This window comes from Diceros bicornis, chromosome 18 (genome assembly GCF_020826845.1).
Source record: "Diceros bicornis minor isolate mBicDic1 chromosome 18, mDicBic1.mat.cur, whole genome shotgun sequence".
NCBI classification, from domain to species: Eukaryota; Metazoa; Chordata; class Mammalia; order Perissodactyla; family Rhinocerotidae; genus Diceros; species Diceros bicornis.
Genome location: NC_080757.1, coordinates 56,356,921 through 56,378,102, shown reverse-complemented (window position 1 = coordinate 56,378,102; position 21,182 = coordinate 56,356,921). Strand labels below are relative to the sequence as shown.

Sequence of the window (21,182 nt, the reverse complement as noted above, 5' to 3'; positions counted from 1 at the left end):
GCCTAGGAAACAGGGTGCTTTCAGAGGGCTACAGCTCCTTTGACTGGGGGGGGGGGGGCGGGGATACACTGGCAGGTCATGGAAGGCGATCATGGATTGGCCCCTTCTTCCCTGCCATCTCTGCACCGGGTCCTTCAGGGTGCACCAAGAACTGTCTCCAGTCCTCTGTCTACCTCCCCCTTGTTGGCAAGTCCCTGGTGTCACCCCTGAGCAGAAAAACACTGGAAAACTCAGGAATGTGTCATTTTTATTTCCTGCTCTTAAAGCCAGAGGCAAACAAATGTGAGCAAATCCTAGGTGATGAGACAACTACTTAGAACAGCCACACACACCTCGACCTCCCCTGGGATCAGGAAAATATCCTGTCTCTCCCTCCCCTTGCTCCCTGTTTAACTTGGGACTCTTAACGCAACTCTTCCCCCAAACATTTTAAATCCAAAAAGACCAGCAGGGGGCACCCTTTCCCTTGGGGTCTGGCCGGGCAGCTGAGAGCCCGGCAGGTGAGGAGCACCAGGAGGCAGCCAGGACAGGCTTCCTGCTCTCCTTGGTACCTGTTGTTCCAGTGCCAGGGGGCCCAGTCTCTAACATACCCCCTTGTGCACAGAGCTTCTGTGCCCCCATCTTGAAACGTCACCGTCTAACCCAATAAACAACACAGGAACTTGCTAACCTGCTGGCAGGACTAACCCAAACTCAGCCCTCTGACGGCTAATGCCAAATTCCTTAGAGTTTTGCTCTCTCCCCAGATATGTTCTTTCTTGGGAAGTGGGTGGGGAGGCAGCTGGGGCAGCAGCTGGAGAGAGGCTTTCAGGCGGGGGCCTTGAGTGTTCTCAACGGCAGAAACGCTCCAGGACACACTGGCGGGGGTCTGGGGAAGTCTCTGTGGACGAGAAGTACGGATGGGCGAGGGCGGCCTTGGCTGAGATCCGCCGGCTGGGGTCGTACTGCAGGAGTTGCTGTGAAGGAAGGAGGAGGAGGAAAGAGATTGGACCTAGGTGTGGCCAGGGCTGGATGGGAATTACCCTCACAGCTGGAGGGCCCCAAGCCCCAAAGTGCTGCCTTCAAACCCAGAACTGCATGAAGCCACCACCTCCCAGCTCACAAGCCAGTTCTGGACACTCCTGGAATCTGGGGACAAAGAATTAGTTCTAGGGCCAGCCCCGTGGCTTAGTGGTTCAGTGCGCGCGCTCTGCTACTGGCGGCCCGGCTTCGGATCCTGGGCGCGCACCGACGCACTGCTTCTCTGGCCATGCTGAGGCCACATCCCACATACAGCAAATAGAAGGATGTGCAACTATGACATACAACTATCTACTGAGGCTTTGGGGAAAAAAAGGGAGGAGGATTGGCAATAGATGTTAGCTCAGAGCCGGTCTTCCTCAGCAAAAAGAGGAGGATTAGCACGGATGTTAGCTCAGGGCTGATCTTCCTCACACACACACACACACACAAAAAGAGAATTAGTTCTAGTCCAGCCCTGTTGAGTCACCTCCGGTCTCCTTCAGGCTACTGAGGCTGAGTCAGTCTCTCCCCTTCCGTACTGAGGTTTCCAGGCTCCACTTCTGGTTGAGACAGACTTCTCTCTATGTATCAGGAAGTGGGGGCCAAACCTGTCCAGGGAGCATACTTGGGGGGGCAGGAACTCCAAGTCCCTAAACCAGGCAGGAAGTGGAAGGACCCACTGCCTTGGAGTAGCCAGGATAGAGTGCTAAGAGTCTTGGTTGGAAGTCTATGCCGTCCTGCTGGCATTGGGTTGGTAGACACACACAAACTTCCCGAAAGCTGGACACACAGCCCGAAGGTGAAAATACTGCCCTGCCTTCCTCTGATCCAACACCAGATTAAAGAGAGAAATGTGGCTCTGAGTCTTTGTGGGCAAGAATGGATGGCTCTGGGTGGTTAGGCTTGGGCCAGCCCAAGGGGTCAAGATGATGCAACAGGAGGGTGAGTGAGGACTGTGGCAGGGGCCCAGGCAGCAGGGAATGGCCTGTTATGAACAGCCTCGTGTGAGGAGTGACCGCTGTGGGGAACACTGAGGCAGGAGGGGGTATGGTCGCTGCCTGGGAAAGCTTACAGCTTAGATGGGGTAATAAGTTCCACATAGGAAAATTACCAAGAACACTAGGCAACTAAGAAAAAGGCAAGTATCACAGCATAAAAACAAAGCTAACTAGAAGAGAGAAGTTTTAAAAGGGAAGATGAACATTGGACTTATCACGGGACAGGTGTCCAGCTTGAAGAATCATTATGCAAGTTGTGTACAAGGGTCAGAAAAGAGACCAGCTTGGACTAAGAAGGAGCCAGGGTTCTACAAGAGGCTGGCTGACAAAGGGGACACTTCTGGTGGGAGGAGTGACTGGAGACAGGAGGCCTTTCTTGCCCTCCCTCGCCTTATACCTTTACCTACCATGAGTAGGTCCTGGCCCTCCGGCTCCAGACTGGGCACAATCTCCTCCAGCCCCTTCCTGGTCCACTTGGGGAAGCTGCCCTTATAGTCAGGCAGCTGGGTGACTCCTGGCCACGTGGCTTCACTGGGTGTCCCCAGGGTCCGAAAGATACGAAAGAGCTGGTCAATCTCAGAGTCACCAGGAAACAGGGCTCTGCGGGTCACCTGGAAAGGGGAAGAGGAGAAAGTGTGGGGTCTACTCCCTTGTCATACAGAATCCATTACCAGGTAAGAGGCCAGACAAGGGAGGCACCTTCAAGATATCTTTCCCAGGGCTGCGCTAAGAACCTGACCTTTGCGGGAATAAGGGCCGCTTCCTCACTCCTTAAGCCAGTCCCAAATACCTCTTAATCCACCTCCAATAGGAGAATCAGGGTCCCACCCCCACCCCAGTAGGACCCTGCCTGTGGCCTCCTGGCAGCCATGTTTGTCCCTCTCTCTACCATCTCTGCAAAGATGCAACCAATGCTCCAGACATCCACAGCTGTTGAGTAGAACTTGCTGCCCAAGAGGATCTCGGGGGCGCGATACCAGAGTGTCACCACCTGTAGGGGCAAGAAAACAGCATCATTCGGGGTGGCTGAGTACACAGGTGACATCCCTTTGGCTGCCTCTCTCTCCCCTTTGTCCTGTGGTACCTCGTGGGTGTAGGTGCGTAGGGGCACCCCGAAGGCTCGAGCCAGTCCAAAGTCAGCCAGCTTGATGGCACCCAACTCATTGATGAGTAGATTCTGGGGCTTCAGGTCTCGGTGGATGACCCGATGAGAGTGGCAGAAATTCACCCCCTGCAGCAGCTGGAAGAGGTAGCTCTGGAACAGCAAGGATGAGAGGGCGCTGGCTGAGCGGACGCGGAGCAGGCTGGGCGGGGCGTTAGCTGGTCTTCCCCGTCCTTCCCTGGGTACCTTCACTAAGTGCATGGGGAGCTCGGAGGCAGGGGTGGAGTCCATGTACTTCTTCAGGTCCTGGCTGAGGAACTCAAACACCAGGTAAAGCTTCTTCTCGCTGTGTACCACGTCCAGCAGCCTGGCCGGGGGACCCCAGTCAGGATGCGGCTCCCAGGTGAACTGGGACAGGCCCAGCTTCCCCGCCTCTTCCCCACCTCACCTGACAATGTTGGGGTGCTTGAGCTCTTTGAGCAGGGAGATCTCCCTGATGGCGGTGCTTGGGACCCCCTCGGTCTCCCTGCAGGAAAGGAGGGCACAGCAGTGGAGGCAGGAGCCAAGAAGTGCACTTCTGCCGGGGGAGTCACCTGTGCTCCTGGACACACACTTATCACCACCAGGGGCCTGGGACAAAGGCCGGTCAGGGTGAGGATGAGTGATGGCTGCACCTTTGCAGCCGCCCCAGTGTAACTGGGCAGCACTTGGACGAGGAGTTGAATGTAAAACCCTGAGACTAGGGATGGATGGGGGATCTCCCGGGCTGTGGGGCACCCCTGGGTGGGGATCTCAGAGGCCATCCCAGCACTCACAAATCCAGCCTGATCTTCTTGAGGGCCACAAGCTGCCCTGTCTCCTTGTTCTTGGCCTTATACACCACCCCATAGGTGCCCTCTCCGATCTTCTCTACCTTCTGGAACACATCCATGTCCGCAGAGCTGCCCGGGGAAACAGACGGCACCTGGGGCATTCGTCCCCCATGTCCAGTGCCCCTGGGGCCTCCTCCAGCCTCCATGGATCACCTACCCAGCCTGCGCTCAGGCCTCCTGGCTCCTGAGGCCCACAGGGCTCACCCTGCTCTGCCTGCCAGGCCGCCCCGGCCCAGGCCCCACTCCATCCCCCACCCCAGCACATCCCTGGGAACCTGGCTTGGAGCAGGACTGCTCCTCACCCAGCCCAGCCCAGCCCAGCCCAGGCTGGAGCCCCCAGGCCTCCTTCCGCTGCCCGGCCAGGAAGGTGCCCGGCTACGGCACGCAGGAGGGCCCAAACTTCTCAGGCCGGAGCCCCCGCCCCTGCCCAGCCAGGCCCGGGCTCTGGGGGCAGAAGCCTGCCCAGAAGGGCTGCCTGAGAGGCCAGGGTCAGCTTGAGGCAGAGGTCAGGGGTCAGGAAGGGTTCTGAAGCCATAGTCCTGCCCTAGGCCACACAGCCAGGGCCAGGAGCTAGGCCCGGCCTGTTTGTGGACGCTCAGCCTCCTCTGAGGGCAGAACCTGAGAAGTGGAAGCCTCTCTGCGTCCTGGGCCTCCCACCCAGACCTGGGTGCCCCCAGCACCCCCACCTCAGGCCCTCAGCCCACAATTCACCAGAAACCCTGCGCTCCTGCAGCCTTTCTGCCCCACAGACTGCCTGCTCCGCAGCTCCCCCTCCTGGCCCCTGCCGGCGCTGCACCACGTGCACACATCGCAAGGTCTCGTTGCTGGGGCCTTTATTCACGAGGACTTTCTGGAACCCTCCATGACCCCACACGAGGCACAGCCTCCAGTGCCCCAGAGCCTGGCCTCCTGTGGTCTCCTGGTGGGGGGAGGGGATCAGACTTTGGCACTTGCTCTCTGGGCTTTCATTTCTGGGACAATCCCAAATTAATAACCCCTCCTCTTCCCTCTGGCTCCAAAAAAAGGCTGTCACTCCAGGGAAGCTCCTGCGTCCTCTCTGCAGCAGCTCTGGCATCTCCAGTTGGCTTGGCCCCAGGAGCAGGTTGGATGCGGGGGTTGCCAGGAGTTGCCATTTCCTACTGGCTGCTGTCCCTCTCTCGCTGGTACATCCTCTGCTCCTGGATGGCTTGTTCTAACAAGGGTAGATTCATTCCTTCCACACAAGTCAGCACCCGGGCCTTCACCACGAAACCTCCGTCTGAAAGACACAAACAGCAAGGCCCTAGCAGTGATTGACCGAGTGTCAGCAACAAACTCTACAGATGCATTCCAGCTGTTTCTCCTCGACTTGTTCTCAGTCCTGAGTTTTAACAGGATGCTTGACAGGGTGCAGACAAGGATGGCATCTAGGATGTTGGCAATTTGTCCCCTTGGGCCTCAGAACTGTGGGCCTGTCATGCACTACAGGCACATGTCTGCAACTTAGGGGGTAGCCCAAAAATTCCACTTCTCCATGGAGGAAGGGCCAGAAAGAGGCACCCTCTGCTTCCCTCTTTTGTCATCTTAATTCCTGCCACCTTCTCTGTAGGTCCCAATTCCCCGGGGTTGAGGAGGGGTCTCAATCACCATCCTAGGTCTCCATTTGTGTCAAGGGAAGAGCACCTTTGGAATCCTGGGACCCACCGGCATTGGAAATTGTGGCAAGGAGAACCCCATACATTTTTGTGTGTGTGTGTGAGGAAGATCAGCCCTGAGCTAACATCCAGGCCAATCCTTCTCTTTTTGCTGAGGAAGACTGGCCCTGGGCTAACATCTGTGCCTATCTTCCTCCACTTTATGTGGGATGCCGCCACAGCATGGCCTGACAAGCTGTGCATTGGTGCACGCCCGGGATCTGAACCCGGGCCGCCAGCAGCGGAGCACGCGCACTTAACCACTACGCCATGGGGCCGGCCCCGAGAACCCCATATTTAATACATCCAAGGGGAGAGTATGGCCTTATAGAAGGAAGTCATCCCACCCTGCACGAGGGGCTGGGGGGACTTCTGGCAGATGCTGTGGTGCCCTGATGCGTTATGGAAAGGTTTGTCAACGTTCAGGTGACATCAAACAGGAAAGACATCTCTGGGGTTTGCCCTAATCATTTTTTATTTTTTCACTCATTTTCTCTGTGCTCTCTGGGCACATCGATGAAGACAATCAATGTTCTAGGACATTATCCTGTCTTCTTTTGATACCGTTTTAAGATAGAGGCTCTCTGGTTAGGTAAAGTCCGTGCCTAGCCTTCCTTCTAGTCTAGGCCATTTTATTGATTCAACACAGCCTGGGGGTAGAATTCAGAGTGTCAGATTGTCTAGATTCCAGCCTTCAATGTGGGAAGATGAACTTGTTTGAGATATGAGGTTGCCTGTGTGTCGTCTGCTTCTGCCAGCCCCAGTGCTGGGCCGCAGAGACTGCACAGCCTACAGTGGAATGGACTGTGATAATATCTGGATCTGCCGACCAGTGTAGACTGTTGATTCTCATCACTCAGGACTCTTCTGGAATAGCTGGGTTGTCCATACTGATCAATCAAAAAGGACATTTGACTAAACTTCACTTGGCAGTGAGAGGCTTAGAACTTTTCTGCTGGCACACGTAGCCGTAAAGAGTTTTCACAGAGCATGGGGCCAGCCCGGTGGCGCAGCGGTTAAGTGCTCACACTCTGTTTCAGTGGCCGGGGGTTCACGGGTTCAGATCCCGGGCACGCACTGATGCACCACTTGGCAAGCCATGCTGTGGTGGCATCCCATATGAAGTAGAGGAAGATGGGCACGGATGTTAGCCCAGGGCCAGTCTTCCTCAGCAAAAGAGGAGGATTGGCATCAGATGTTAGCTCAGGGCTGATCTTCCTCACAAAAAAAAAGAAAAAAGAGTTTTCACAGAGCAGCTGCATGTGTTCAGGACGACACGGGGGAAGCAAGGACAAAATCAGAGCTCTCTTAACTCGCAGTTAAACATCTTGAAATAGGATCCTATGCCAAATGTTTCCAAACTTCCTGTATGAATATTTTCTTAGTTATTTGACTTAATTTCACAGAACTTTCTTTGCATTAATGCCTATCAGCTCTTTCCTCCCCACAGGCTGGGAAAACTCTCCCTTCTAGATTTATATAGTAGAACATGTTGTTTCTCCCTGTGAATGAAAAAAGTTATTAAATATGGAAGTGGGCTTTAGAAATAATCACAGGGACAAACCGGGCAATTCTGTTAGTCCATCTGCGAAATGTCTGTGTAAACGGAATGAAAAGAACAGTGTTTGAAGAAGTGCTGCAGGGGAGGGGGAACGGTTTATGAACAAGACAGTTAGGGAAACAGTCGTTTAGGGGAATTGCTTCTTGCAAAGTTACAAAGAGCCTAGAGAAAAGAAGGGACTGAGTTACAAAGAGCAGTCAGAACACAGTGGGTCAAGGTGTGAGTAGGAGGTAACAAGGGGTAAAATGGAGAAAAGATCTTCTTTTAGGCAGTTTGTGAAGGGAGGAGGGGCACAGCTAGGTAGGGATATAGAGCAGAAGATGACATTATTATTGTTATTATTATTTTAATATGGAAGAGGCTTGAGTGCTTTATATGCTGAGAGAGGAACCAGTGGTAAGGATTCAGTGGAGAGAGGAAAGTCCTGTGGCAGTACAAGCCGTGGATCACAGCACTGGGGCTATGCCCCAGGCAGGAGGGACCTTTCTCCTCCCTGCAGACTGGAGGAAAGCAGCTACTGATGGGTGTGGCTGCATATAATTTCAGGAGGAAGGACCACTGCTGTGGCCTCAACTTTACCTGGGATGTAGGAGGTGAGGTTTTGCTGAAAGGGACAGGGGAGGTGATGAAGTAGGGGATCTTGTGTGACAGATGAATGCTTGAAATAGCTGTTGTGGGTGCTGGGAGAGGGGCTGACCAGGACACGTGGAAGGATTTCTAGGCAGCACGGAGGGCCCCAGTGAGAGAAGAGAACTTGAAATCACTGTGCTAGGAATCCAAGGAGCTTTGTGAACTTTCTCCATCAATAGTGGGACCTGTGACGGTGGAGGTTGGGGTTTGACAAGAGATTCTCACATATTGAGGTGTATGGGGTAACTATTCGGGTTCAAAACTGATTCGGCTTGAACTAAAAAGCCTGACTTATGGCCTATCAAACATACATTGTACCCTGCTTAACCTTAAAGAATGCACTCTCTTAAGATAAGAATGCATAGGTCCCCCCATGCCCTATTGGTAACACCCTATTGTTAACATCACGGGTGGGGAGGGTCATGTTGACCTGCTAATTTGCAGCTGAATACCTTTTGAAATTTTGATGACAATGTATCCTGGCTGTGTTTAATGTGTGTTCTTTGTTCTAAAAAGATATAAGACTGGACTGGAAACCATGCTTCTCCGGAACACTTTCTAAGGCCTTCCTGCGTTATAATCCTCACTCTGGCTCAAGTAAACTCACCTTATTTCTTTTATCTATAGAATGGTCATTGGTTATTTTGCATCGACAGGTTTCATCAGGCAGGAATGATGGAAGGCAAGAGATTGAAACTTCTGCCAGGAAAGTGGTTGAAATGATAGTGAGGTCCCGTTGGTGGGAAGGAAAACAAATGGGAGAGAGAAGGTGGGAGAAAATAGAGGAGTCCAGAGTCCGTGGGTCCTGATGGGGATGAAGAAGGAGAGAGCGGAAGGATGCCGAGGGTGGAACTGCTGCAGTTTCAGGGAGCAGAGGTGGGGCAGTTCTGCGGCGATGGGTGTGGGAGGCAGAAGTGGGGCAGCAGCGCGTGGTGGCAGAACTGGCCTGCCGCAGAGGAGGAGAAAGGTGTCCACTGACAAACCTGAAGAGCCAGCAGGATTCCGGCCCCACATTGGGAGGGTGGCAGGGGAACTGCTCTCCTCAGAAAAAGCCGTGTTTCAGGCAAGTCCCAGAGAAGGCAAGAGCATAATAAAGAGGCTTGAAGATGGAGAAGCAAAGGTTCCAGAGGACACAACAGGCAGGCTTAGGAGGGCACCAGGGTGGGATTTATGGTGAGAGCTCTGGGGCAGCCTCCCACTGCAGGTAGTAACCTTCAGCCTGGGAGTTCTATTAGGGACCTGGAGCAGAGCTGGGGAAAGGCTGGGCTCCAACACCTTAGGTCCTGGAGAGGACGCCCTCGGGCCCTAGGATGATGCCCAAAGGTGTCAGAGCCAGCGAGTTTCTGCACACAGCTGGCATTTTTTCACCATTTTGGCCTCCTCAGCTAGCTCTATGTGCCAAAATTTTACCAAGGTGTCTTTAGGTGGCCTCTTGTCTGTCCTCATAACTGCCAACCTTGCCACAGCGCAGGGCCCCTGTCTGGTTGACCTTTGTGTCCCCAGGACTTAGGACCCGGCCAGACATGCAGAGAGGGAGGTGTGAAAGCAGCCATGCTGTGCCCAGGCTAAAGGGCAGTGGCCACTTCCAGGCTCAGCCCACACTCTGCCCCTCCCTCCTCGTCGTCGTCGTCTTTCCTGTGTCAGCTGCGATTGATAAGCACATATTACTTAGAAATTGGAAACTTAGGGAAAAAAATTTTTTAAGAAAGAAAAAAAAATACAAATTGTGAAGAAAATAATATGTGTGGTAACAAGAAGTGGTAAACCAGCCAGAGCCTAGGAAGAACGCTGCTTGATCTGAGACTTGATCAGGTTTTCTATTTTTTTCTTTTTTCTGGGGGGGGGAAGGCATCAGAGTGGTGCCTTCCCAGTGCGTCCCAGCAGAGGCACGTGCCGGATTGTTCTGCATATGGTAATGTGTGGTTTGCTCAGGTGGGCCCAGGTGTTCTTGGGGTCATGATCCCTGCACCACAACGTTTCCATCGACCTTCCACCTCATGATTTTAGCAGCCAGTGATAATGATGGCTGCCTGGATTTACCATTTCATCAGGGCTTGTAAAGAGGTGACTTTTGAATTTAATCATTTCTCCTGCATTTATTCACTGTGGGTCATCTCTAAAGAACCTTCCCTCATCAAACACATGGTTTCCCTGAAATATAATCCATTCAGAAAAAGACAGGATAGATTCAAGGGCAAGAGGAGAAGGTTTAACGCAACCAGGAGGAAGCAATCAATCCATTCCAGACCCAAGTCCTCCAATAAACGGCATTAAGAAAAAAAAAAGAAAAAAGGAAGACAACTGTTACCGAGACTCGGGATATGTAACCCAAACCCAATGTATGGACTTTGTTTTGATCCTGATTTGAACTAACAAATGGTAAAAAGCCATTTTTGGGGGTGTGTGGGGGGATTGAAAATGAGATAAAGTATTAGATTACATTAAGGCAAAGCTATTAATTTTGTTGGGCGTAATTGTGGTAATGTTAGATTGTGGTAATGAAATGATGTCAGATTTGCTCTAAAATACACCAGCACAATAAATAAACACGGGCGGTGGTGACACAGAACAGTGGAATGTGGGCCACCGCAGAATCTGGGTGATGGGTACACAGAGGCTAAGTCTACCATTCTACTTTTGTGCATGTTTGATTTGAAAACATTAAATTAAAAAATTATATGGGTTGAATTTATACTTTCAAGCTTTTTCCAATTTCTTTCCACACGTAATTTTAAATGTCCACTCCAGGTCCTGCTCTCGTCCTGGCCTGCTGTCCCACCTTAGTTTCAACCCCTCTCTGTATTTGCAATCGAGCCTTAGAGTTCCAGACATTGGGCAGTGGGTTCCTGAGAGCTCCCAGGACTCACCGCAGGGGCCAGGAGGGCAGGAGAAAGCCTCAGATGACTTGGGCTCTAGTCAAGGTGGAAATCATTTATGCAAAGGCTCTTTGTCCCCCTTTTCACCCCTCCTCCTGATACCTCTCTCAAATTGATTATGAAGGCAGGAACTCTGTGAGCTCAAAGGCTTAACCCTGAATAAATATTAACTTTCATATTAAATCAAATATAATTAAAGTGAGCACCATTTAATTACTTTTTTTTTCTAGTGCATTTCATCCAAAGTTAAAAACCACTGTGACTTTTGGAAAGTAAGTTGGTTGTGTAAATCAAGAAACATGAATGTTCCTATCCCTTAAGGGAGCAATTCTATTCTTAGGAAACTACCCTAAAGAAATAATCAGAAAATGGACAAAGATTAGCACACAAGGATATTAAGCAGCATTTTTAATAGATAGATAGATTTTTTTTAACCTTTTTTCCCTTCTGGCTATAAAAGCAATACATTTTCATTGTAAAATGCTAATAAAAGTAAAAGGAATCCCACAGTCCCACCATCTAGAAATAACTACTATTAACATTTTGGTAAATAATCTTTCAAACTTTTATGTATATAAAAAATGTACATTAAACAAAAATGAGGTCATACTATACATATTGTTTTGTAAACTGCTTTTTCTTAGTAAGACATTGTGAACACATTTTCAATGTCCATTGATATAAATTTATAACACCATTTTTAATGGCTGCATAATATTCTATTAATAGACTGAATATACTCTAGTTTCTTTAACCAGTAAATGTATGGTGTGTTAATAAAAGCAAAAAATGGAAACAACATAAATGTCCAATGGCCATGTGAATTAGGATACACATCCAATCTGTAAAATGTTAAATAGCCATTAAACACTATATCTAAAAAAAATTTAAAGACATGAGGAAATGCCTATGATATAATGTTAAGCCAAAACAACCAGATACAACATTATATGGTATGAAATCAACCGTGTAAAAGAAAGTGGCCCAGGTTTTAAAGAGCAACCTTCAGCTCTCGATGTCAAGTTGCTTTTATTTCTTCCCTTGTGCTCTAGTTCTCTTAACTCTGACTTCCTGGGCTCTTATTCCAGCCCCATACTCTCTGAGCCTGGGTTTTCTCATCTATAAAACAGCAATAATAAGACAGATTAAGGGCTGGTGGGCAGGTTCAAAAAGATTTAAGCAAACCACCTGGTACCAGGCCTGGCAGGTTGCAGGTCTTCAGAATTTAATGGTCTCTCTCCTCTCTTTCTCGCTTCCCCATGGCAGGTCCACTCTGAGCCCAATCATGTCTGTTTCCCACGAGTTCTTGAACTGGTGGGCTGATTTCGAAGGAGGGTTAACCTCAATGAGGGACTCCTAGTTGGGTCACAAGCCACGCCCAGTCCTAACTGAGTCACCCAAAAGATGATGAACTCAGGACCCAGAGTGGAAAACGGTGTGTGAGGTCATGACTTACCCTTCTGGTGCTCCAGCTCCCCAAGGACAGTGTACAGGGAGCCCACCTGGGCTTGGAACGGCTCCACCAGCTTGGTACAGATGAGGATCTGGTGCTGGTCAGATCCCTGCTGAGCCATCAGGGTCACTCGGGACTGGGTCATGTCGTAGAGGCACAACCTGGAGGTCAGGGAAAGTGCGATCATTTCTATCCATGGACAGAACCACCACAAAACTCAAAAGGTTTTGGGAGGCCAATAAATCCAAGGGAAAATGTTCAGCCTTACTCTGATCAGAGAAATAAAAATGGCAGCAATAAATTAGACAATTTTTTTTCAGTCTACATGTTGAGGTATAAATTGCATGCATTAAAAGGCACCTGTTTGATGAGGATTGACAAAAGTATACACTTGTGTAACCACCACTCCGGCCAAGATTTAGTACATTTCTATCACCCCAAAAAGTTCCCTTGTGCCTCTCTGAGGTCTATCTCCTCATCCTCCCACCACAGGCAAGCACTGATCTGCTTTTAGTCTCTACAGATGAGTTTTCCTACTCAAGCACCTCATATAAATGAAATCATAACAGCATGCATTCTTTCGTGTCTAGCTTCTTTCACTCAGCCTAATAGTTTTGAGATTCCTTTATGTTGCTGGGTAAATCAGTAGTTTGTGCCTTGTTATTGCTCAGTAGTGCAGTAGTAATAAACAAATTATTTATCCATTCACCAGTTGATTTGGTTTGCTTCCAGTTGGCTATCATGAATAAGCTGGTATGAACTTTGCATACAAGTCTTTGTGTTGATATATGTTTTTACTTCTCTTGAGTAAATACCCAGGTGGGATTGCTGAGTTATATGGTCAACCTGTCTGTTTAACTCTAAAGGAAATTACCAAATTATTTTTCAAAGTGGCTGTGCCATTTTACACTCCCATCAGCAACGTATGAGGGCTCTAGTTGCCCCACATCCTCACAGCACTTGGTATGGTCAGTCTTTTGAATTTCAGCCACTCTAGGGGCATCAAATACCATATCATTGTGGGTTTAATTTGCATTTCCCTGGTGACTAATGATGTTAAGCATCTTTTCACGTGCTTATTGGCCATTTGTATATATCTTTAAAAATTGTTATATGCTTTATTATTTACTTTTTGTATGATTGCTAACTGTTATGTACACCTTCTTTTGTGAAGTGTTCGTTCAAGTCTTTTGCCCTCTCCCCTTTTTAACAATCTGCTACATATGCTTTTTCCCGCCAGTTTTATTATTTATTTATTTATTTTTTGTGAGGAAGACCAGCCCTGAGCTAACATCTATTGCCAATCCTCCTCCTTTTTTTCCCTTTTCCTCCCAAAGCCCCAGTAGACAGTTGTATGTCATAGCTGCACATCCTTCTACTTGCTGTATGTGGGACGCCACCTCAGCGTGGCCGGACAAGCGGTGCATCGGTGCGCGCCCGGGATCCGAACCCGGGCTGCCAGTAGCGGAGCACGCGCACTTAACCGCTAAGCCAAAGTGCCAGCCCCCCCTCCAGTTTTATTGAGGTATAATTGAAGTACAATAAACTACACATATGTAAGGTACACTCCTTGACATTTAACATTGTATACACTTGAGAAACCATCAGCACAATTAAGATAATGAATATATTTTTTCATCACCCTGAAAAGTTCCCTCTTGTCGTTTTGTAATCCTCCTACCCTCCCATCCATGCAACCCCACTGATCTGCCTTTTTACACTATAGATTACATTGCATTTTCTAGACTTTTATATACATGGAACCATGCATGTAATTTATTTTGGTCTGATTTCTTTAGTATATTTGAGATTGATCCACATTGTTGCATGTTGCAGTAGTTCATTCCTTTTTATTGCTGAGTAGTATTCCATGTATGGATACACCACAATTTGTTTATTCATTCATCCAGATGGACATTTGGGATGCTTCCATTTTCTGGCTATTACAAAGAAAGCTGCTATGAATATTCATGGACAAGTCTTTGTGTGGACATATGCTTTCATTTCTCTTGGGAAATACCTAGGAATAGAATGGCTGGATCAGGGGCTGGCCCAGTGGCATAGAGGTTAACTTTCTGTGCTCCACTTCAGCGGCCTGAGGTTCACGGGTTTGGATCCCGGGCGTGGACTTGTCCCATACACTGCTCATCAAGCCATGTTATGGTGGCACCCCACATATAAAATAGAGGAAGATTGGCACAGATGTTAGCTCGGGGCCAATCTTCCTCACCAAAAAAAAAAAATTGCTGGATCACATGGTAGATATATGTTTAGCTTTTTCAGCGAGTGCCAAACTGTTTTCCAAAATAGTTGTGCCATTTTACATTCCCACCAGGAGGGTATAAGAGTTCCGGTTGTTCCACACCCTCATCAGCATTTAGTATTGTCAGTCTTTTTATTATTTTTGTGTGTGTGTGAGGGAGGATGTGAGCCCTGAGCTAACATCCATGCCAATCCTCCTCTTTTTGCTGAGGAAGACTGGCCTTGGGCTAACATCTGTTCCTATCTTCCTCCACTTTATATGGGACGCCGCCACAGCATGGCCTGACAAGTGGTGCATCGGTGTGCGCCCAGGATCCGAACCCGGGCCGCCAGCAGTGGAGCGCGTGCACTTAACCACTATGCCATGGGGCCGGCCCCTGTCAGTCTTTTTAAATTTAGCCACTCTTGTGGGTGTGTAGGAGTATCTCATTGTGGTTTTAATCTGAATTTCCCTAATGAATAATGATGTTGAACAAATTTTCATGTGTTTATCTGCCATCCATATATCTTCTTTGGCAGTGCCTGTTCAAATCCTTTGCCTATTTTAAAATTAAGTTTTCGTCTTCCTGTCATTGAGTCATATGAGTTCTTTGTATATTCTAGATACAAATCATTTGTTATACACACACATCACATATTTTCTCCCAGTTTGTGGCTTGCCTTTTAGTTTTCTTAATAGTATCTTTTGATGAGCAGAAGCTTTTAATTTTGTTGAGGTCCAATTTATACATTATTTTTCTTTTATGGTTTTTGCTTTCTGTGACTTATCTAAGAAATCTTTGCCTATCTCAAGGTTGTAAAGATTTTCTCCTGTTCTCTTCTAAACATTTTATAATTAGCTTGTACATCTATGACCCAGTCCAAATGATTATTTTTTTGTATGCTGTGAGGTAGGGATCAAGGTGTTTTTTCACCTCCATAAGAATATCTACTTGTTCCAGCATCATTTGTTGAAATGACTGTCCTTTCCCCACTCAATTACATTGATGTCTTTGTCAAAAATCAATAGATTTTGGTTAAATAAATAGATTATGGTTAAATAAGTTAATGGTATATCTATGCAATGAAATAAAATGGAGCTATTTAAAGTGATAATATAGATCTACATATCTGGCATGGAACTAGGTCTATGATACACAGTTAAGAAAGTAAATAAATAAATGGTACAATATAGTACCTCATATATAATATGATCTCAGCTAGGTTAAAATATTTCTACATGTACGTACATGTATGTCTCCAAGATGGTCCCCAATGATTCTTATCTCCTGGTATTCCCCACTTTGTGTAGTCCCCTACCATCCTGATTAATGTCAACCTGTGTAACCCTCAGGATATTGCAGAAATGACTGAGAGGGACTTCTGAGGTTAGGTCATAAAAGGCATTGTGGCTTTTTCTTTCCTCTGTCTGTTAGATTAGATCACTCATTCTAGGGAAAGCCAGCTGCCATGTTATGAGGATCCTCAAGTAGCCCTTAGGAAAAATCTACTTTGTGAGGAACTGAGTCTTCCTGACAACAGCCAGCATTAACTTGCCAAACATATGAATGAGTCACCTTGGGAGTTCCTCCAGTCACCTTGGGAGCAGATCCTCTAGGCCCAAGCCAGCCTTCAGATGTTGGCAGCCCTGGCCAACATCTTGACTGTAATCTTATAAGTGAATCTGAGCCAGAACCACCCAACTAAGCCATTCCCAAATTCCTGACCCACAGTAACTATGAAATAATAAGCATTTGTTGTCATTTTAAGCCACTAAATTTGGGAGTAATTTGTTACACAGCAATATGCAACTAACGCAGTATACATGTACATACATGTATTGTGTGTATATACACCCACCCACATATACATATATACATACACACACACATGAAAACGTGTGTAAAGTAATCACCAAAAGGTTAGCAGTGGTTGTCCAGACAGTGGGATTACAGGTGATTTTTGCTTGCTCTCTTTTTTTTTGTGTGTGTGTGGAAGATCAGCCCTAAGCTAACATCCAATGCCAATCCTCCTCTTTCTTGGAGAGGAAGACTGGCCCTGGGCTAACATCTGTGCCCATCTTCTCTACTTTATATGGGACGCCACCACAGCATGGCTTGATAAGCGGTGTGTCGATGCGCCCCCAGGACCCGAACCTGCGAACCCCAGGCCTCCGCAGAGGAGTGCTGGCACTTAACTGCTACGCCACCAGGCCAGCCCCCTTACTTGCTATCTTTACACCTTTATGGACAGTCTATATTTTTCACAATGAATACATATTGACTTTTTAGCATCTTAAAAATAGACAAAATTATAATAAAACCATTTTAGTTGTTTTTTTAGGGGGGAAAGCCATTGCAAGATTCCCCTACCAGGTGAAAAAATAGCTATTCTCACCTGCCGAATGTTCTCAGTGCGCCCCCATCAGGAACTTGGCCGGCACTGACCTCCCAGGGGAAGTAGTAGATCCCAGGTTTGGGCAGCACCATTGTTCCTATAGCCAAATAGTTGAGAAGGATTTTTGAAGTTTCCTGACAAAGCAAGCAGACCACGAGACGGAGATTAGCAGATGCCAGAGACCAGCAACATCTGAAAGGCTAGTTGCAGTGGGTGGTGTTTTAAAATTAAAAGAAAATTGTTTTGATAGGTTATACATTCACATATTTTAAAAAACAAAACAATATGCAAAAAAATCTATGTGAAAAAATATTGTTCCCATTCCAATCTCTATGCAACCCATTTCCTCCCCAAGCCCCTAAAGCAGGGTCTGTAAAAGGGCAGACAGTAACATACAACCTCCGTCACAGCCACTCAACTCCACCCTCACAGTAGGAAAACACTCACAGGCAGTACACAAGCAAATGAGCACGGCTGTTCCCTCAAACTTGGTTTACAGAAACATGTGATGAGCTGGATTGGCCCCTGCTGATGTTTGCCAATCGCTGCCCTAGAGGAAGCCATTTTCATAAATTTCTTATGTATCCTTTCATTATGCAAATAAAAACAAATGTGAGTATATATTTATTTTTCCTCTGTGCTATAGTATACATACTGTTCTGCATCTTGACTTTCTTCACTCTCTCTCTCTCTACAGACATATTTTTTTTGGTGAGAAAGATGAGCCCTGAGCTAATATCTGTTGCCAATCCTCCTCTTTTTGCTGAGGAAGATTGGCCCTGGGCGAACATCTGTGCCCATCTTCCTCCACTTTGTATGTGGGACACCTGCCATGCATGGCTTGATAAGCAGTGGGTAGCTCTGCACCCAGGATCTGAACCTGCAAACACTGGGCCACTGACACAGAGCACACAAACTTAACCACTATGCCACTGGCCCACCCCACACTCAATATGTTTTATTTTTTATTTTTTTTGTGAGGAAGATCAGCCCTGAGCTAATATCCATGCTAATCCTCCTCTTTTTGCTGAGGAAGACCAGCCCCGGGCTAACATCCGTGCCCATCTTCCTCTACTTTATATGGGACGCCGCCACAGCGTGACTTGACAAGCGGTACATCGGTGTGCGCCCAGGATCCGAACCTTCGAACCCTCGGGCCACCGAAGAAGAGCACACGCACTTAACCGCTATGCCACCAGGCTGGCCCCACACACTCAATATGTTTTGATACTCTTTCAGAGTTGTACATAAAGGGAGACTTCATGTTCTTTAGAATAACGTTTATTTTAGAATAGTTTTAGATTTATAAAAAAAATTTTGCAAAGATGGTGCGGAGAGTTCCTATATACATAGGAACATCCATTTTTTCCCTATAATTAACATCTTACATTAGTATGATACATTTGTCACAATTAAGGAACCGTATTTATAAGTTATTATTAATTCAACTCAACTCCATACTTTATTTCAATTTAATGAGTTTTTCTCTAATATCTCCTTTCTGTTCCAGGGTCCCCTCTAAGATATCACATTACATTTAGTTGTCATGTCTCCTTAGACTCCTCTGGGCTGTGACAGTTTCTCAGACTTTCCTTGTTTTTGATGACCTTGACAGTTTTGAAGTATACCGGTCAGGTATTTTGTAGAATGACCTTCAATTTGGGTTTGTCTGATGTTTTTCTCACGGTTAGACTGAGGTCATGGGGTTTTGTTAATATTTTAAAAAAGAAAAAGAGAAGACTGGTTAAAAAAGTTAAATGTAATAACAATGCAATGGACACTCAACAGGCTTTTCAAGAAAATGAGGCATTATATGCACTCATATGGCAAGATCTGCAAGATATACTATCAAGAAAAAAAGTAAGGAGCTGGTGTGTACATATATGTTCATTTGTATGTGTGTGTGTATGTGAGAGAGAGAGAACACTCCATAACATGAGGAGCCACTTGTAGAAAATTATTCAGGAATAATTACTCAATGACAAAGGAAACCTGAAGGTGACAGCCTTCAACTATTTCTTGATAGGACAAGGAAGTGGAGATATGAACAAAGAAAATGGTAATTAAATAATCCCAAGTAAGATCCTTACAGAAACCAGATGATCAGCTTTAGTCCAGAAGTTTAACGTAACCTAGAATTTTGCACAGTTGGTTTCAGTACCCTCTAACGAGGAGGTCATCAGGCAGTGCTATCAGTCAACGTTCAATGGTCATTTCAAGACAGTGTGACCAGAACAAGTTTGGCTGGTGCAACGCAAGAGCAAGTGGCCAGGGCCGGCCCCATGGCTTAGCGGTTAAGTGCACGCGCTCTGCTGCTGGCGGCCCGGGTTCGGATCCAGGGCGCGCACCGACGCACCGCTTCTCCGGCCATGCTGAGGCCGCGTCCCACATACAGCAACTAGAAGGATGTGCAGCTATGACATACAACTATCTACTGGGGCTTTGGGGGAAAAATAAATAAATAAATAAATAAATAAATAAAAAGAGCAAGTGGCCAAGGCCCAGTCCTCTTCCCCTAAGGGCACATGTTCTGCATCGCTGCACCAGAGAGTAGAGCTGTTTCTGTCACCAGAAATGAGACAGCCCCCTAATCATCTTTGGCATGAGAGAGAAGCAAAAAAAAAAAAAACAAAATAAATCAAAAACCAAAAAACAGCCAAGAGGTTGTAGTGGTTCCTGTTTAGATGGGTCCTCGGGAGGGAGAGGAAATAGGAACAGGCACAGGTGGATGATGTTTTAACCAGAACCAAGTCTTGTGGCTTTAATACCACCTCTAAGCAACCCCACCCCCACCCCCACCCCCGTCCCTGAGAGCACCATTGTCTTCCATCTGCTCAAGCCCAGGAGTCACTCTCGATGTCTCCCTTTCTCTCATGGTCTCATCCAATCCATCACAAATTTCTGTCATTTCTACCTCAAAATACATATTGAATCTACACACTTCACTCTATGTCTGGGGTCACCACCCCGGTCTAAGCTTTCATCAGCTTTACAACGGGTCTCTTTGTTTCCACTCTTTTCCTTCCACAGTCCACTCTCTTCATAACAACCAGAGCTATTTTAAAATAGAAAATATGCCATGGGAAGTATTTTTTGCCAAAACCTCAAGCCTGAATCTCATAAAGCCTCTAGATCTAACCAACAACTTACAGAAAATTAGAAACAAAGGAACATGGTAAAGACACCATAGGGATGGTAAAATCCAGATTGTGGGAAATTCAACTCAAACAGTGACCTAGCTTTTTCAACAAATAAATTGAAGAAAAAAACAATGTATAGTGGAAACCTATACATTGAGAGACTTAAGATTCCTACCAACCAACTGCAATGTGCAGTTGTTTGGACCTTGCAATGTGCAATGTTTGGACCTTGAACAAACCAACTGTAGACAACTTTTTATGAAACAACTGGGGAAATTTGAATATTGATTGGATCTGTGATGACAATAGGAATTTTTGTTAATATTCCCAAGTGTGATAATGGTATTGTGATTGTGTTAAAAATAGTTTAAAGATGCATACTGAAAGTACTTCTGGGTGATATGATAGGGGATTTGCTTAAAATCAATGTGTTGGGGGAGTGGGTGGAGGTATAGTTGATAATTGTTGAACCTGGGTGAAGAGTATGTGGTTTATTGTATTATTCCTTTTAACTTTGCACATGTTTGAAAATTCCCATCATAAAATATTTAAAAATATAAATCAGATTACATAAACCTATTGAAAATGTATTAAAGGCTTCCTATCATAACCATTAAAACTGAAAGTCCTTATGTTACCGAACCCAAACACAGGTTCGTTTACCTACTGCATAGTAGGGCCAATAAAGAAAAAACCTGAAACACCAGGCTTGCGGCAAGGAAAGAGGTTTACTATCCAAAGGCAGCCAGACAAGGAGATGGGAGTGAGTTAGAACTCAGATCCACCTGCTCAAAGGGAAAAAGGTGGGAGTTTTTATTTGGGGTTTTAGGGAGGGGAGGGAGAGCATGTGTTGAAGTTTTAGGTAGGGGAGGGGGAGCATGTGCTGGGGTTTTAGGTAGGGGAGGGAGAGCATGTAGCCTTGCTGGTTGGCACCTTTCCACCAGCCTGCGTTTAGCCTTGAAGACTGAATTTCTTTTTCCTTGACTGTCTGGACTCTTTTGGTTAGTTTTCATCTTCAGCCTGCGTTTGGCCTTGTGAGGCTGAATCTTAATGTCTGGACCTTGACTTTCTGGGAAAGACAGCTCACTCAAATACTAAGGAGGGACAGAAAGACCTGGTTAGTTTTAAACAACAGTTGCTTACACTGAGTATGCACAGCTGCAGTTAGCAAAGCTTATCTCAAAGTTTTCATTCTCTTCTTCTAGTCCAGGGAAGATTTTTTAACTTCTTTGTGCTC

General features: G+C 46.7%; 2 protein-coding genes across 6 annotated transcripts in view; both read right to left on the bottom strand.

Annotated features, from left to right (window-relative positions):
• Positions 1–230: 230 nt before the first annotated feature.
• On the bottom strand, positions 231–4,783 carry CDK3 (cyclin dependent kinase 3). 4 transcript variants are annotated; one of them, XM_058561681.1, is made up of 8 exons: positions 4,686–4,783; positions 3,918–4,043; positions 3,551–3,703; positions 3,349–3,469; positions 3,085–3,255; positions 2,890–2,991; positions 2,408–2,611; positions 231–956 (listed from the first exon to the last, which is right to left on the bottom strand). In XM_058561681.1, exons 1-8 carry the CDS (start codon positions 4,781–4,783, stop codon positions 831–833), a joined length of 1,101 nt encoding a protein of 366 aa, XP_058417664.1. In that variant the 3' UTR covers positions 231–830. The 4 variants fall into 4 exon arrangements, with proteins under 4 accessions (XP_058417664.1, XP_058417667.1, XP_058417665.1 ...); XM_058561684.1 differs by having other exon boundaries at positions 3,551–3,628; XM_058561683.1 differs by lacking the exon at positions 231–956 and adding an exon at positions 1,322–1,583.
• A 7-nt stretch (positions 4,784–4,790) lies between these two features.
• TEN1 (TEN1 subunit of CST complex) overlaps positions 4,791–21,182 on the bottom strand; it is a 21,310-nt gene continuing 4,918 nt past the window's right edge. Inside the window, exons 2-4 of one of the 2 annotated variants that reach the window (XM_058561686.1) lie at positions 16,806–16,939; positions 12,171–12,328; positions 4,791–5,232 (exon numbers count right to left, since the gene is read on the bottom strand). In XM_058561686.1, the coding sequence (XP_058417669.1) occupies positions 5,111–5,232; positions 12,171–12,328; positions 16,806–16,897 (372 nt within the window). In that variant the 5' untranslated portion in view covers positions 16,898–16,939 and the 3' untranslated portion in view covers positions 4,791–5,110. The remainder of the gene's footprint in view (positions 5,233–12,170; positions 12,329–16,805; positions 16,940–21,182) is intronic. The other variant, XM_058561685.1, reaches the window with a different exon arrangement.